This window comes from Tursiops truncatus, chromosome 13, assembly GCF_011762595.2.
Source record: "Tursiops truncatus isolate mTurTru1 chromosome 13, mTurTru1.mat.Y, whole genome shotgun sequence".
Taxonomy (NCBI): Eukaryota; Metazoa; Chordata; class Mammalia; order Artiodactyla; family Delphinidae; genus Tursiops; species Tursiops truncatus.
Genome location: NC_047046.1, coordinates 61334121 through 61349895, shown reverse-complemented (window position 1 = coordinate 61349895; position 15775 = coordinate 61334121). Strand labels below are relative to the sequence as shown.

General features: G+C 43.2%; 1 protein-coding gene across 2 annotated transcripts in view; it reads left to right on the top strand.

Moving 5' to 3' along the window:
• EPG5 (ectopic P-granules 5 autophagy tethering factor) overlaps nucleotides 1-15775 on the top strand; it is a 129845-nt gene that overhangs the window by 41082 nt on the left and 72988 nt on the right. For both annotated transcript variants that reach the window (XM_019936977.3, XM_033837706.2), the window contains exons 15-19: nucleotides 1809-1928; nucleotides 2822-3081; nucleotides 7916-8056; nucleotides 15124-15268; nucleotides 15498-15695. In XM_019936977.3, the coding sequence (XP_019792536.2) occupies nucleotides 1809-1928; nucleotides 2822-3081; nucleotides 7916-8056; nucleotides 15124-15268; nucleotides 15498-15695 (864 nt within the window). The remainder of the gene's footprint in view (nucleotides 1-1808; nucleotides 1929-2821; nucleotides 3082-7915; nucleotides 8057-15123; nucleotides 15269-15497; nucleotides 15696-15775) is intronic.

The following is a 15775-nucleotide window of genomic DNA, read 5'->3' as shown; positions in this document are numbered from 1 at the left end:
CCACGTCCCCGGCATCGGCAGGTGGACTCTCAACCACTGCACCACCAGCGAAGCCCTCCTTGTACATTTTGTATTGTGTGTCATTGCCAGACTTGTCTTCCGAAACACTGTGTACTGGTTAAGAGCCTGAGCTCTGAGCCAGCCTGCCTGGGTTCTGATCCCAGCTCTGCCACCTCCTGGCTGTGTGACCCTGAGCAAGCTTCCTGAACTCTCTAGGCCTCAGTTGCTCATCTGTAAGCATTCACATTAACAGGCTTACCTCAGAGGGCTGTTGTAAGGTTTCAGCAAGCTAGGACACGTAAAACATTGAGGACAGTTCTAGGCACATGTTAAGGTCTTAGTGGTGGTAGTTTTTGTTCATAATAGTTTATGGTTATTAAGAGTTTGCTACCTATCATATGTCTCCAAAGATGCAATATCAAGGCATTTTGACTGTTAAGATCTTTCTGCCTTCTTACCCTAGGCCTCATTAGTTAGCTTCTTGATCAGAATGTTTAAACATTTTAAAGGGAAAATGGAAGAGAACTCAGCCCTCTCTAACTATCTGCCAGCTTTTGTTCTGAGCGAGTCATCTAGTCCTCTCAGCCGTCTTGTGTGCTTGGCGTGAACATGACCCCTGTTGTACAGATGAGGAAACTGAAACCAGGGAGCTTTTCCTCCAGGGTGTCCCTGACCACCTTGTCTGCTCATGGTCTCATCGGGGTCTTTTCTCACTCAAGTGCTGGTGGGTGAGAGCTGCAAGGGGCTCTTCTCCACCTTCGCCTTCTCTGACTTGTGAACAGAAGCCCCAGCCCCCCTCTTCCAGAGAGCTGCATGCACGGTCTCCTCGAGTGTCTCCTCGTTCATTTAAAGTAGCAACTCTTTTTTTTTAATAAATAAATTTATTTATTTTATTTATTTATTTTGGGCTGCCTTTGGTCTTCGTTGCTGTGCACGGGCTTTCTCTAGTTGTGGCGAGTGGGGACTACTCTTCGTTGCCGTGCGCAGGCTTCTCATTGCAGTGGCTTCTCTTGTTGCGGAGCACGGGCTCTAGGCATGCGGGCTTCAGTAGTTGTGGCACACGGGCTCAGTAGTTGTGGCACGTGGGCTCTAGAGCGCAGGCTCAGTAGTTGTGGCGCACGGGCTTAGTTGCTCCGTGGCATGTGGGATCTTCCCAGACCAGGGCTCGAACCTGTATCCCCTGCGTTGGCAGGAGTATTCTTAACCACTGCGCCACCAGGGAAGCCCTCTCCTTGTTCTTTTGTTAGCGTTCGGAAAGTGCTCTTCTCTCGGAGGCTTAGGGCATGTATTTCTTCAGGCTGTAAAGGAAGATTGGGTGGGAAATTTGGTAGGCAACTTCAAGTTCCTGAAGGAGTATTTTACCTGTGCTGTTGAGTATTTTTTTTATTTTCACTGATGACAGAACAAGAAAAGGGAATGTAGACTTAAATTATTAAGTATCTTTCTGTTTAGTTAATAATAATTCAACATCTTCCTGGTTCTTAACAATGCCCTTAAACTTGTAACCCAAAGTATTTATGGAGATTTTAGGGTGGGGGTTGGGGGTTGCATTCAAAGATACCTTTTATGACTGGGATTGGGGATGACTCGGGCTCACACCTAACTGGTGCAGTGTAGTGGTTCTTTAAAGATTTCAATTCTTTTTCCTATTGTCATTTTATAATTTCATTGTTAGGGGGTGTGAGCTTTGGAAAATTAAACTTCTGCATCCAAGGTTCTTTTTTACTATCCTGACTAATCTTTTAGTTCAAAGGTATAACCAAAAAAAATCAAGATGACATGTTTGTGATGATTTTTCTCTTTAAAAGGGGACTCTTCATCTGGATCAAGCAGTCCATGCTGAAGTAGCTTTAATGATTCTTGAGGCGTACCAGAAGTACCTTGCACAGAAGCCGTATGCTGGGTTTCTTTCTGAAAGTATGAAGCAGGTATTTCCTTCTTTTATGTATTGAGGACGTAAACCTTTATTATAAATGACCTGGGTGGATAAAGTTACAATATTTACCCTTAGGTTTCCTAAGAACATTTCTGGCAATTTAAGATATTGAAATTGAGTTCTGTGGTTGGAGAAAGATTTTTCTTTAAGAAGTAGCCTCCATATGACCATTTTAGTATTACGGAATTTGAGTTGAGCTACAGCGGTGTGCTGGTGCTGGCTCATACCGGCTTGGAGAACTGATTGTTACATTTTTAGGAACTTTGCAGGTCTGATTGTTAACCTGCTGGTGGCTTGAAGTTGACCATGGTGGGAGTTTTTATGCTACCAAAGTGGGCAAACCCTTATAAATCGGCCTCCATGCTCCAACTGGTTGTTAAATTTTTTTACCAGCACATGATTTGTTGCATACCAACTTTCATATTATTACTCTTGCTTGAGCAGACCCAGATCAGGTTCACAAAGTGACTAGCAAATAATCAGAAGTCAGCTGTGAGTGAGAAACTGCTTTAATTTAGCGCTGTAAACACGGAGTACCAGTAAGCATTATGTCCTTTTTTTTTTTTTTTTTTTTTTTGGTACGCCGGCCTCTCACGGTTGTGGCCTCTCCGCCTCTCTCGTTGCGGAGCACAGGCTCCGGACGCGCAGGCTCAGCGGCCATGGCTCACGGGCCCAGCCGCTCCGCGGCATGTGGGATCTTCCCGGATTGGGGCATGAGCCCGTGTCCCCTGCATCGGCAGGCGGACTCCCAGCCGCTGCGCCACCAGGGAGGCCCTATGTCCTTTCTTTTGACGGCATTGTTGATCACAAAAAGAGATGGGTGGGTGAGCTTACTGATTTAATGTGTATGTGACTAATGTGGTTTCAAATAAATAATTGTTTTAGGTTTCATATTTGGCCAGTATTGTTCGATATGGAGAGACACCTGAGACCTCATTTAACCAATGGGCCTGGAACTTGATCTTGAGGTTAAAACTGCACAAAAATGATTATGGAATACAGCAGAATTGTGCAACTCTTCTGTTCTCCAGCACTGTGCCTGAAGTGACAGAGTCACCCACGTTTCATCCTCTCTTGAAGGCTGTTAAGGCGGGCATGCCCATTGGCTGTTATCTGGCCTTAGCTATGACGGCCGTGGGCCACAGGTACAGTGTTTGTGTTGAACTTCTAGGGTTGCTGAACCTTGTAGTCAGTGATTCTGGAATCTCATCTTTCACATCCCAAGGTCTGAGGCCTCCATCAAATCTATCTAGGGGTAATCAGGGCCAAATAATAAGCCTCGATTAATAGCTTATCATGGGGAAGTGCTGCCTAAATTCATATAACATGGATTTGTAACAGAAAATCACCTTGTTGCATTATCAAGAGAGTTATACCTATCATCCAGCGTGGAATTTTTATGTCAACAGTAGACAGAGTCTCTTCCTCAGAATAGTGATCAAATAAAAATAATTGGTCACTTGTACCGAATTTTGTTCAAAGTGATGGCAGCCCAACCCAGCCTTCCCAGGTATAAAGGAAGCTAACCCTAAACCTACCCAAGGGGATGAAATGCCTTATCATGTCAAGTGCCTCTCTTGTATGAGCCCATAGCTGTGTCTGTTTCTTCCATTGTAGCATTTATCACACTATAATGTAGTTGTCTGTTTAATTTTATTGGAGACATTCTATGAGGTTAGGACTCAGGAACCATATTTGTCTTGTGGTATTTTATCCCTAGTGATGAAGACTGAATCTGGTGCAGTAAGTAAGTGAATGCATGAATTCTCAGTTGGTTAAAAATCCTTTTCATTAAGGATCATTTTCCTACAATGTATTAATTTTATTTATCCTATCCAGTTTCTAAAACATCTTTGGCCGATACTTTCTGATTCTTGTGTTTTAGATTCACTGTAACACCTTTTTAGCAACCTGATTTAAACATCTTCTTCCACATTCAGTATATTTTCAGTGGGATGCCAGTTGTCCTATGAGCTATTAGTGTTCAGCCTGTGCTGTGAAATAGGAGAGGTATGGAATTGTTAGATAGCTGTCCTCAGGTTGTTGACAGCTTAGTGGACACGGGAGACATAAAACAATTGGCAGTACTGAAGAATATAATCATGGGCTGGATGATATGAATAGAGCTCTGGTTCTTAATCCTGACCACCATTTAGAATCACTTTTGCAGTGATTCTAAAACTACCAATACAGGGAAGAGAGTGAGAATCCTGATCTAACTGATCTAGGGGCCAGTTCTCCAGGTGATTCTAATGTACAGCCTAGATTGGAACCTCTCAAGAGTATGGGCAGAAAGAATTTAAAGTAAGGAGAGATCACTAGAGCAGGATACCCTCATGGAGGAGCTAAGCTTTGGAGAGGAGTCTTTTTTTTTTTTTCTCCTGCGGTACGTGGGCCTCTCACTGTTGTGGCCTCTCCCGTTGCGGAGCACAGGCTCCGGACGTGCAGGCTCAGCAGCCATGGCTCACGGGCCTAGCCGCTCCACAGCATGTGGGATCTTCCCGGACAGGGGCACGAACCCGTGTCCCCTGCATGGGCAGGTGGACTTTCAACCACTGCGCCACCAGGGAAGCCCAGGAGTCTTATTAATTAGAGATGTCCTGGGCTAAGGAGCAGAGTAGTGACTCTTACCTTCCCCTGGTGATCAGTGCCCACGGTGTTGAAGATTCTGCCCAAGGACCACCCACCCCTGCCCTGCAGCACCTGTGCCTTCTGAGCTGGGTGCTTAAGGTGTAATCGTTTCTCCTCCTCCTTTGGGACTGTGTGTTCCTTAATGGTAGGAACATGGTAGGGGCATTGTCTTGATATCTCCAGAACTTGTACTTTGTAGGTATTTCTTTTTTTTTCCTTCCAGTTTTATTGAGATATAATTGACATACAGCACTGTATAAATTTAAGGTGTATGGCACAATGATTTGACTTACATATATCATGAAATGTATAGTTTAGTGAACATCCATCATCTCATATAGATGTAAAATTAAAGAAATAGGAAGAATAGGGAGGATGGGAAGGAGGCTCAAGAGGGAGAGAATATGGGTATATATGTATGGCTGATTTACTTTGTTATACAGCAGAAATTAACACAGTATTATGAAGCAATTATACTCCAATAAAGATCTATTAAAAAAAAAAGAAATAGGAAAGATTTTTTTTTTCTTGTGATGAGAACATTTGGGATTTACTCTCTTAACAACTTTTATATATAATGTACACCAGTGTTAATTATGTCATCATGTACATTACAGTATATCCCTAGTATTTATTAATCTGATAACTGGAAGATTGTACCTTTTGACCACCTTTATCCAATTTCCCCTCCCTCCACCCCCCACCTCCCCCCAGCCTCTAGTAACCACAAATCTGATCTCTTCTTCTGTGAGTTTGTTTGTTTTATATATTTATTTATTTTTGGCTGCGTTGGGTCTTCATTGCTGCACGCGGGCTTTCTCTAGTTGCAGCGAGTTGGCTGCTCATTGCAGTGGCTTCTCTTGTTGCAGAGCATGAGCTCTAAGCACGCAGGCTTCAGTAGTTGTGGCTCACAGGCTCAAGAGTGCAGGCCCAGTAGCTGTGGCGCACGGGCTTAGTTGCTCTGCGGCATGTGGGATCTTCCCAGACCAGGGATTGAACCCATGTCCCCTGCATTGGCAGGTGGATTCTTAACCACTGCACCACCAGGGAAGCCCTGTTTATTTGTTTTTGAAGTATAACTGACCTACAACACTATGTTAGTTCCTGTCACACAACATAGGGATTCAACATTTCTGTACATTTCTAACTGATCACCCGATAAGGCTGGTTACGATATGTCACCATACAAAAATAATACATAATTATTGACTGTATTCTCCACATTGTACATTTCATACCCATAACTCATGTATTTTGCAATTGGAAGTTTGTACCTCTTAACCTTCCTCACTTATTTCTTCCTCCCCACCCCCCACCTCCCCTCCATATTTCATTCCACCAGATATCTGTCTGGCTGGGTGGAGGTGGGGGGGAGGGAAAGGGAAGTGTTGACAAAACTCTCCTGGCTGAAGCCTGTGTTTCCTGTTGGTGAATGGAGGTCACCAGGTAATTATGGACAAATTTGAAAGCCAGTTAAAGAGGGCAGAATTGATGTACTAGGAAGGGGAGAGATGTTATATAGGCCCTTTGGAAGGCACTCTTTTTTTTTTTTTTCGGTACGTGGGCCTCTCATTGCTGTGGCCTCTCCTGTTGTGGAGCACAGGCTCCGGATGCGCAGGCTCAGCGGCCATGGCTCACGGCCCCGCCGCTCCGCGGCATGTGGGATCTTCCCGGACCGGGGCACGAACCCGTGTCCCCTGCATCGGCAGGCGGACTCTCAACCACTGTGCCACCAGGGAAGCCCTGGAAGGCACTCTTTACATCATTTCTAGTAGCTCTAGTGTCATCCACAGTTTCCTGTACCTCAGGTTCCTCATCTATGAAATGGGAATAATAATAGTATCAGACTTACTTTATGAGGCTTAAGTGAGTTATAAGACGTTTAACATGCTTAGAACAGTGTCTGGTATGTGGATTCTTTGAGTGTAGTACTCTGAACTTAATCGTTTCATGATTTCTCTAATTATATTTATTCTGGAACTGTAGCTCTTTATTCACTAATACTGCTGTGTGTCCTCTCTAAAATAAATACTGGTTTAGTGCTGATTCCTGAATCCTGAGTGGGTGTGAGGGTGAGAGTGTTTCTTTTTGGGGCTGAACTCCACTGTGGTCATCTGGGATGATTCTAGAACTAACTTAAAACAATCTTATGAATGGGCTTAGGATTGGGGGCAGAGTGTGAAGGACATAAGTTGTACATGAATATAAAGTCATAGATAATACAGAGAACAATAGTCAAAAAAAATCACCCAGAATCTTTCTCATCGTAATAAAACATTGCTTATTTTTCTGTTTATTTTTATTCAGTATGTTTTCCTTGGATCTTTTTTAGAGCTGTACTACATGCATAATTTTATATATCCTTTGTTTTTTACTTCTAATATTGTAAATGTTTCCCTTAGGGCATAATCTTTGCATTATTCCTTTTATTTTTTGAAAAGATTTTTTTCCCCCAGAATTAAAGCAGTGTAACCAAACTATAGAATTAGGAAAATGGAGGAAAAAACCACTCTTTTTTACCACTCCAACGCAATGAGCATTTTAGTGTGACATTATCCCTGTTTTTTCCCTGTCTGTACAGTATAACTCTCCTTTACTAGTAGTTATAGTTAGAAGTATAAAGTTTTGTTTTTTCCTAGTATCATTTTAGCAGAAATATTTTTCCATATTGCCCTTGGCCATCATATGCATACTTTTAAGATAATTCTGTAATATTCCCATTGAATGGATTTTTCCAGAATTTACATTAAGTCATTTATGCCTCTGGGTTTACAATTATGAATAATTCTGAAAATTACATTTTTACATGGATCATCTGTCATATTTTCTTCCATATTTGAGATTATTTCTTAAGGATAGATTCTCTGAAGAGTCAAAAAAATAAGCAAATTTCTAGGCCACATTGATTTCAGAAAAATTCTGCCAGATTATACAGACAGATTGAGCTCATTTTTGAATCTTTGCTATAATACCTTGTGGGACTACGTAGACAATGAGAGCCCCATGACTCTTAGAAGAAGCACCATTTGAGAAGCAAAGTGGCCAGGGCTCTGGGCTAGAAATTTGCAAACCTGGGTCCTCAATTTGACCCTATACCAGGAAACTGTGTGAATTGGGCCATGATACTTCACCTTTCTTTCGTATAAAATGATAATATAGATGAACTTTTAAGTTCCTTTGTACTTCTAGAGTTCTGATTCTAGCATTTCTGTGTGAAGTTTGGGTATGCATAAATGGGTTGGAGACCTGAGATAATCTGGGTAGCGTGTAGTATGATAGTGCATTGGAAGAACATCAGTTTATGAACTGGCTACCTCGTATGCTCATTGCCTTTTTCTTTTTCCATAGCATTGAGAAGTTCTGTGCAGAAGGCATCCCACTCTTGGGGATTCTGGTCCAGTCGAGGCATTTGAAAACAGTGGTCCATGTCCTGGATAAGATTCTGCCTTTGTTCTACCCTTGCCAGTATTACCTTCTAAAGAATGAGCAGTAAGTGGAGAACAGCCCAGCGAGTACAAAATGACTATGTTCTCTGGTTTCTCAAGTATAATATAGGGAATGATATTTCAATAGTGTATTTTTTATGAGGCAGAAAACTTCCTGCCTATTTTAGAATGCAGAGTGATGAACAGTGACTCTAATAATGATTCTAGTTTTATTGTCATGAAAGATACTTCCCTTTGTCATTTAATTTTGGATTGCTTATAGCTTATTAGTATTGAAAAGGGTGGTGGTTTCCATGAAACTGGGAATAGTGCTTCTGACCTTGAGCAGCAAATGGCTTTGCTGTTGTAGCAATAGCAAAACACGTTGCTTTTAATTGCAGTGTGCATGGGGCAGTATTATAAACAGAGAAGATACACAGGGAGGTGCTCATCACATGAGACACTGATAATCTTGTGGAGAAAATAAGACTTCTGAGGTAATCACAAAGTTATGAAGCAAAATATTGGCAAGGCCATGCTAGGGCCTATAGATTGCATTTGCATTATAGTTGACCCTTGAACCACACGGGTTTGAACTGTGCAGGTCCACTTATACGAGGATATATTTTAATAAATACACTGGAAAGTTTTTTGGAGATTTGTGACAATTTGAAAAAACTCACAGATGAACTAATGTAGCCTATAAATATTGAAAAAAATTAAGAAAAAAGTATGTCATGAATGTATAAAATAAATGTAGATACTATTCTTTCATCTACTACCATAAAATATACACAAATCTATTATAAAAAGTTAAAATTTATCAAAACTTACACACACAAACACAGACCATACATGATGCCATTCATGGTTGAGAGAAATATAAACAGACATAAAAGGTGCAGTATTAAATTACAGCTGCATACTGTACTACTGTAATAATTTTGTAGCCACCTCCTGTTGCCATGAAGGTGAGCTCAAGTGTTGAGTATCCGCCTAACATGCTTTGTGACGCTAATCTTCTCCGACTGAGCAGTTTGTCTCTCCAGTAAATTGTGCATCACAGTAAAAAGTGACCTCTTACGGCTCTCGCGTCATTTTCATTGTGTTTAGTGCCTTAAATAACACCATGGGACCCATATGAAGTGCCTCTAATGATTCTGGAAGTGCTCCCAAGAAGCAGAGAAAAGTCATGACATTACAAGAAAAAGTTGAATTGCATGATATGTACCATAGATTGAAGTCTGCAGCTGCACTTCCTGTCATTTCAAGATAAATGAATCCAGAGTAGGAACCATTGTAAAAAAAAAGAAAAGGAAATTCATGAAGCTGTCACTGTTGTACTTTTTGTGAAATACCTTTTTATCTCATATTGAAAATGTAGCTTTTGTGTGAGTGCAGGATGGCTATAAGAAAGGCATACCTGTAGACCCTAATATGATTAGAGAAAAATCAAAGTCATTTTATGATAACTTAAAGCAAAAGGAAGGTGAAAGATCTAAAGCTGAAGAATTTAATGCCAGCACAGGATGGTTTGATAATTTTAGAAAGAAATTTGGCTTAAAAAATGTCAAGATAACAGGAGAAGCAGCTTCTGTCAACCAGGAGGCAGCAGATGAGTTCCCAGATGCCATTACAAAAATCATCGAGGAGAAAGGATATCTGCCGGAGCAGGTTTTTTTTTTTTTTTTTTTTTTTTTTTTGCAGTACGCGGGCCTCTCACTGCTGGCCCCCACCTGCCGCGGAGCACAGGCTCCGGACGCGCAGGCTCAGCGGCCGTGGCTCACGGGCCCAGCCGCTCCGCGGCATGTGGGATCCTCCCGGACCGGGGCACGAAGCTGCGTCCCCTGCATCGGCAGGTGGACCCGCAACCACTGTGCCACCAGGGAAGCCCCGGAACAGGTTTTTAACGCAGATGAAAGTGCCCTATTCTGGGGAAAAAAAAAATGCCACAAAGGACATTTATTAGCAAGGAAGAGAAGCAAGCACCAGGATTGAAGGCAGGAAGGGATAGGCTAACTATACTGTTTCGTGTAAATGTAGTCGGGTTTACGATTAGGACTGCCCTTATCTGTAAAGCTGTTAACCCCCCAGCCTTGAAGGGAAAAGATAAATACCAGCTGCCAGTCTCTTGGTTGTACAAGGCCTGGACAGTGAGAACCCTTTTTTTTGATTGTTTCCATCAATGGTTTGTCCTTGAAGTCAAGAAGTGCCTTGCCAGTACTGGGCTGCCTTTTAAAGTTCTTTTGGTATCGGACAGTACCCCTGGCCACACAGACCCCACGAGTTCAACACCGCAGGTGTCATAGCAGTCCCTTTGCCCCCACAGACAACGTCTCTAATTCAGTGTCTAGGTCAGGGGGTCATAAGGACCTTTAAGGCTCATTGTACGTGGTACTCTATGGAAAGGATTGTCAACACTATGGAATAGAACCCTGATAGAACATCCTGAAAGTCTGGAAGGAATATACCATTGAAGATGCCATTGTTGTTATAGAAAACCATGAAAGCCATCAAGCCCAAAACAAATTCCTGCTGGGGAAAACTGTGTCCAGATGTGCATGAGTTCATGATTTATGACAAAACCAATCAAGGAAATCATGAAAGGGTTGGTAGATATGGCAAAGAAGTTGGGGCTGGGAGTGGGGGAAGGGTTTCAAGATTTGGATCTTAGAGAAATTCAAGAACTAATAGTCACCACACCAGAGGAGTTAACAGAAGATGACTTGATCGACGTGAGTGCTTCTGAACCGGTGCCAGATCATGAGGAAGAAGACGTAGAAGAAGCAGTGCCAGAAAACATTAACATTAGACAATCTGCCAGAAGGTTCTGATTATTCAAGACTGATTTTGATTTCTTTTATGACATGGACCCTTCTATGATACGAGCACTGAAACTAAAGCAAACGGGGGAAGAATTGATACTGTATAGAAACATTTTTGGAGAAATGAAAAAGCAAAGAAGTCAGAAATTTCGATGTACTTCTATAAAGTTACACTAGGTGTGCCTCCCTCTCCTCCTTCTCTTCCACCTCTTCCGGCTCTGCCACCCTGAGACAGCGAGACCAACCGCTCCTCTTCCCCCTCAGCCTACTCAGCGTGACGCTAATGAGGATGAAGACCTTTATGATGATCCACTTCCACTTAATGCATAATAAACGATCATCATGCTGTACAGTTGATAAACTTACCTGTTGTGTATATGTGTGTCTTTGTGTGAAAATCTGACACCCGTATGGCAAGGACTGTATGAGATGTTTTTGTGTCATCATCATCATCACCTAAGTATTCATCATGTAGCACATGCTGTGCCAGACTGGTATTGAAGTGGGTAGCCTATCCTTACATAGGCATAGGGTGAGAGATATTTAATATAAAATTAATACTGTGTTTTTCTTACTGTTTTATAACTTTGCTTTCAAAGAATTATACTACTGCACAGTATACCTCTCTCGTAATCGAGAAACTGTATCAGGCTGTCATCACAGATAAGTGTTTTTTTAAAAAATGTAACAGTGTTTCTAATACTGTATTATGAATATGACTATCATACTCTATGCCACAAAATTTTTAAAATGATTCATTCATTAGTATATAGGCTAGATGATCGTGAAACAATCGTATTGATTATACTAGGCTACCATAAAGCAATCATATTGCTGCTTCTTCATTATCAGTGCAGGAATTGTTCTACCTGTAAATAAATATGAATTTCTTTTTCACATTGTCTTTTCGTTTTTGATGTGTAATGTTAGCCTGTATAGCATCTACAGTGTTTTATAACATATAAGACAGTATTGATGTAGGTACTGACAGGTGATTCATCTTGTAAACAGATGATGTAAGCTTACAGTATCAATAGATACAGTACAATACTGTAAATGTATTTTCCTTATGATTTTCATAATATTTTCTTTTCTCTAGCTCACTTTATGGTAAGAATATAGTATATCATACATATAACATATGAAATATGTGTTAATCGACAGTTTATATTATTGGTAAAGCTTCTGGTCAACAGTAGGCTATTAGTAAAGTTTTTGGGGGAGTCAAAAGTTATACATGAATTTTCAACTACATGGGGGGTCAGTACCACTAACCCTGTGGGTTCAAGGGTCAACTGTATATGGTAAATGTATATGGAATTAGGGTAAAAGAAATAGCTGCTGGGGGAGGGAAGGAATTAAGGATGGGTACGAATCAAGATTCTTAATTGCACATGATGAAAATTCAGTGCACACTTGTTTCACCAGGAAGGGAATGTGTTGGCTCATGTGATTGGGGAAGAAGGCTCCTGATAACAACAGGTCATTCTAAAGTGGTGGTCCTCAACTAGAGGGGTTTTGACCCTCAGGGGACATTTGGTAATGTCTAGAGATCATTTTGGTTGTCGCAGCCTGGTGGGGTGGGGCAGGTAGGGCAGGTGGTTGGGAGAGGGAGTTGTAAGGGGATTGAGGGGGGCTGCTACTTAAATCTAGTGCACAGAGGTCAGGGATAGTACTAAACATCCCACAGTGCACAGGAGAGCCTCTCCCAGGAATCTGCCATCCCAACATGGCAGTAGTTGCAAAGCTGAGAGGCCCTGGGTTAGTATTTCCCTTTCTGTTTATCTACCCTCCCAGGTCCCTTGGCCCTGCTTCTCTCTCTTTCAAGCCGTCTCTTGCAGTTGTACTTTTTCCAGGGGAATGAAAGTACATGCTACAGAGAGAACCAGGCATCATGCTAGTTTCCCATGGGAAAGGCAAATGTTTTTCTTTATCCTTGTTTCTTATAATGATTCCGATTGGTGTGACTTACTCATGTGCTCTCCCTGAGCCTGTCAGCTTGACCAGTGGGATTGACCAGTCCTGAGAGGAAGGTGTATAGGGATTCTGTATTGAGAGACCCTCTCTCCCACAACTCTATAGCATGGAGGAAGGACAGTTCCCTTAATGAGAGGATGTGTTAGCAGAAGGGAGACAGAGGGTGCTCAGTGAACAGAAGCAAGAGATGACCCACAAATATGACTTTGTGGGTTTCTTCTTTTTTTTTTTATGAATTTATTTATTTGGCTGTGTTGGGTCTTTGTTGCTGCGCGTGGGCTTTCTTTAGTAGTGGCAAGCGGGGGCAACTCTTTGTTGCAGTGTGTGGACTTCTCATTGTGGTGGCTTCTCTTGTTGTGGAGCACGGGCTCTAGGCATGTGGGCTTCAGTGGTTGTGGCTTGTGGGCTTCAGTTCAGTTGTGGCGCACGGGCTTAGTTGCTCCACAGCATGTGGGATCTTCCCGGCCCAGGGCTTGAACCCGTGTCCCCTGCATTGGCAGATGGATTCTTAGCCACTGCACCACCAACGAAGTCCCAAGAGGTTCGTTTCTAATTGAGCTTCGGAGTGCAGGTAGGTGTTGGGCCAGTGGAGAGGACACGGCAAGACAGGGCTTTTTAAGTATCCATAGGGGGTCAGAGGAGGGTCTGGAGAGGACCAGGCTGGGGAGGAGCTGAGTGAAGGCACAGAGGTGGGAAGAAAAATACCTGTCCAGGGAGCTGGGAGGTCATCTGGCTGGAGCCTTTTGAAGAGCGAGGAAGGGGGAGGTGAGGCCTGATGTGGAGGAGGCCTGTATGGCAGGGGACAGGTAGTACGTCCAAAGGCATGAGGGGGACACTACAGTTTTCCCATTGTGTGTCATTTCAAACAGACTTGTGTGTCGCAGACTTGCCTGGGGATGAGAAGCTCCTCCCCTCACGGGAGAGAGCTTATTAAGTATATGGGTTCCCAGCTCCTCCCCTGGAGAGTCTGCTTCAGTAGGAATGGGTTAGGGCCTAGGGACCTTTTTTGGAAAAATTAGCACTCTAGGCCCTGAGCGAGTCTGGGACCACTTGTGTTCTGGTTGGCGCATGGCTTTCAGGCTTGAGTTGTGTCCTCACTCCATCGCTCTCCTAGTGTGAACACAGGTGAGTTCCTTCACTTTTCAGAGCCTCTGTTTCTTTATTTGTATGATGAGATAATGCCATTTCTCATACAAGCTGAGTGTAAGGCTTAAGTGATACACAGGCAATTTGATGCCTGCCTGGAACAATTTTAATAAATTGTCTTTAGATTTTTGCAATTTTGAGAGATTTTAAAATTAAATTGAATGGGCTGTTCCCACCCCTCCCACCTGCCCCGGAGTTGTTAAATTTTGAGTAAAGGTAAATCTTCCTAGGCTCCATTTCAGATGTTTCCTCCTCTGTATCTCTCCCTTTGCACCCTAAAGCCTGCGCTAGCTCTGTCCTCTGAACTCTTACAGGGCTTCATTGCGCCTCTCCTGTCATAGCTTTCCCTTTCTACTGCAGTGGAGTTTGGCCTGTGTTGTACCTCCTGTGAAATGGGAAGCACCCTCACTCAGCAGTAACCTCTGAGCTGCCACTGTCTGTACGATGGGGAGCCAGGCGGGTTGGGCATTGCCCTCAGACACATAGGAAGGGGTCATGTCCTCAGGCTGCAGTTACCAATTTTAAGTGCCACGAAGGAAAACAATGGTGCTATGAGGGAGGTTAATGGGTTAGACGTATTTTAGGTGGCGGGGAGGGGTCAGGAAGTCTCTGAGGAAGGGACATTGCAGATGAGATGGGAAGGATGAGTAGGAGTTTGCCAGGTTAGATGTGGGGAAGTGTTTCAGGCAGAAAACCCAGCAGAGGCAAAGGCCCTGAGAGAGGAAGGAGCCTGGTTCACCCAGGGAACCGAGGGCACGTCCGTGACTTAAATGTGGTGGTATCCGTGCCCGCCCCCCCCCCCCGCAGTGTTCCATATGCCACTTTGTGTGGAGTTGACACCCCATGAAAGATTGCAGAGTGATTCTATAGATATCTCTACTCTCGTGAGTGGGGGTTGGGAGGGGATAGAGCAGCGCTTTGGGTGTTTTCCCTCTAATGCTCTTTAACTTGCATGGGTTTATGTGTCTTAGGTCTGTTCACTACATGGGTAGATTTAACCCACGTCAAACTGGAAAACTTTATTCTTCTGAAATTCCTGAAGATTTATCAGAATCCCTAAATAGAGCTTTGGTTTAAAAATGGGACACGTCAGTATTTTTTGTTTCTCATAAGTAATTAGCCACTGGAAATTCTGTTGACTTCCGATTGGAAGGTAAAGTGCGTTGTCCTATGTGCTCGGCAGGTTTCTGTCACACCTCCTCCTCTTCCTACACTTGGACATCGGTGTCCCTCAGGGTGTCACGCAACAGGTCACCCACAAGGTGGCACAGCACCTGACAGGAGCCAGCCATGGAGACAACGTGAAGCTTCTCAACAGCATGATCCAGGTCAGGACCCTGTCAGCCCCTAAGTACACCCTTGCCCGCCTTCCCAATCAGACACCCCTGTGCTAACATGTCTATGTGTTGGTCATTTCAAAGCACTTGGCACAGTGCTTTTGACCAAGAAGGTCAACAGATCTGGGTTTTGTAGTGGAGGTAGGTATTATTTTATTAGTGTTTTAAAAATGGGAGGCTGGTTATTACCTTTCACGTCACCTGAGCCCTTTCTCCGCAGGCCCACATCTCTGTAAGCACTCAGCTCAATGAAGTGGGCCCGGTTGCCGTATTGGAGTTCTGGGTTCAGGCTCTTATAAGCCAGCAACTTTGGTACCGAGAACAACCCATCCTCTTCCTCATGGACCATTTGTGTAAAACAGCTTTTCAGCTGATGCAGGAAGACTGTGTGCAGAAATTGCTCTACCAGCAACATAAGGTAAACCTGTTAGAGAATTTATCTTTCAGTCATCAGCTAGATAGTAGTCTTCTAAGGAGGTTCCCCCACATGCACCCTTC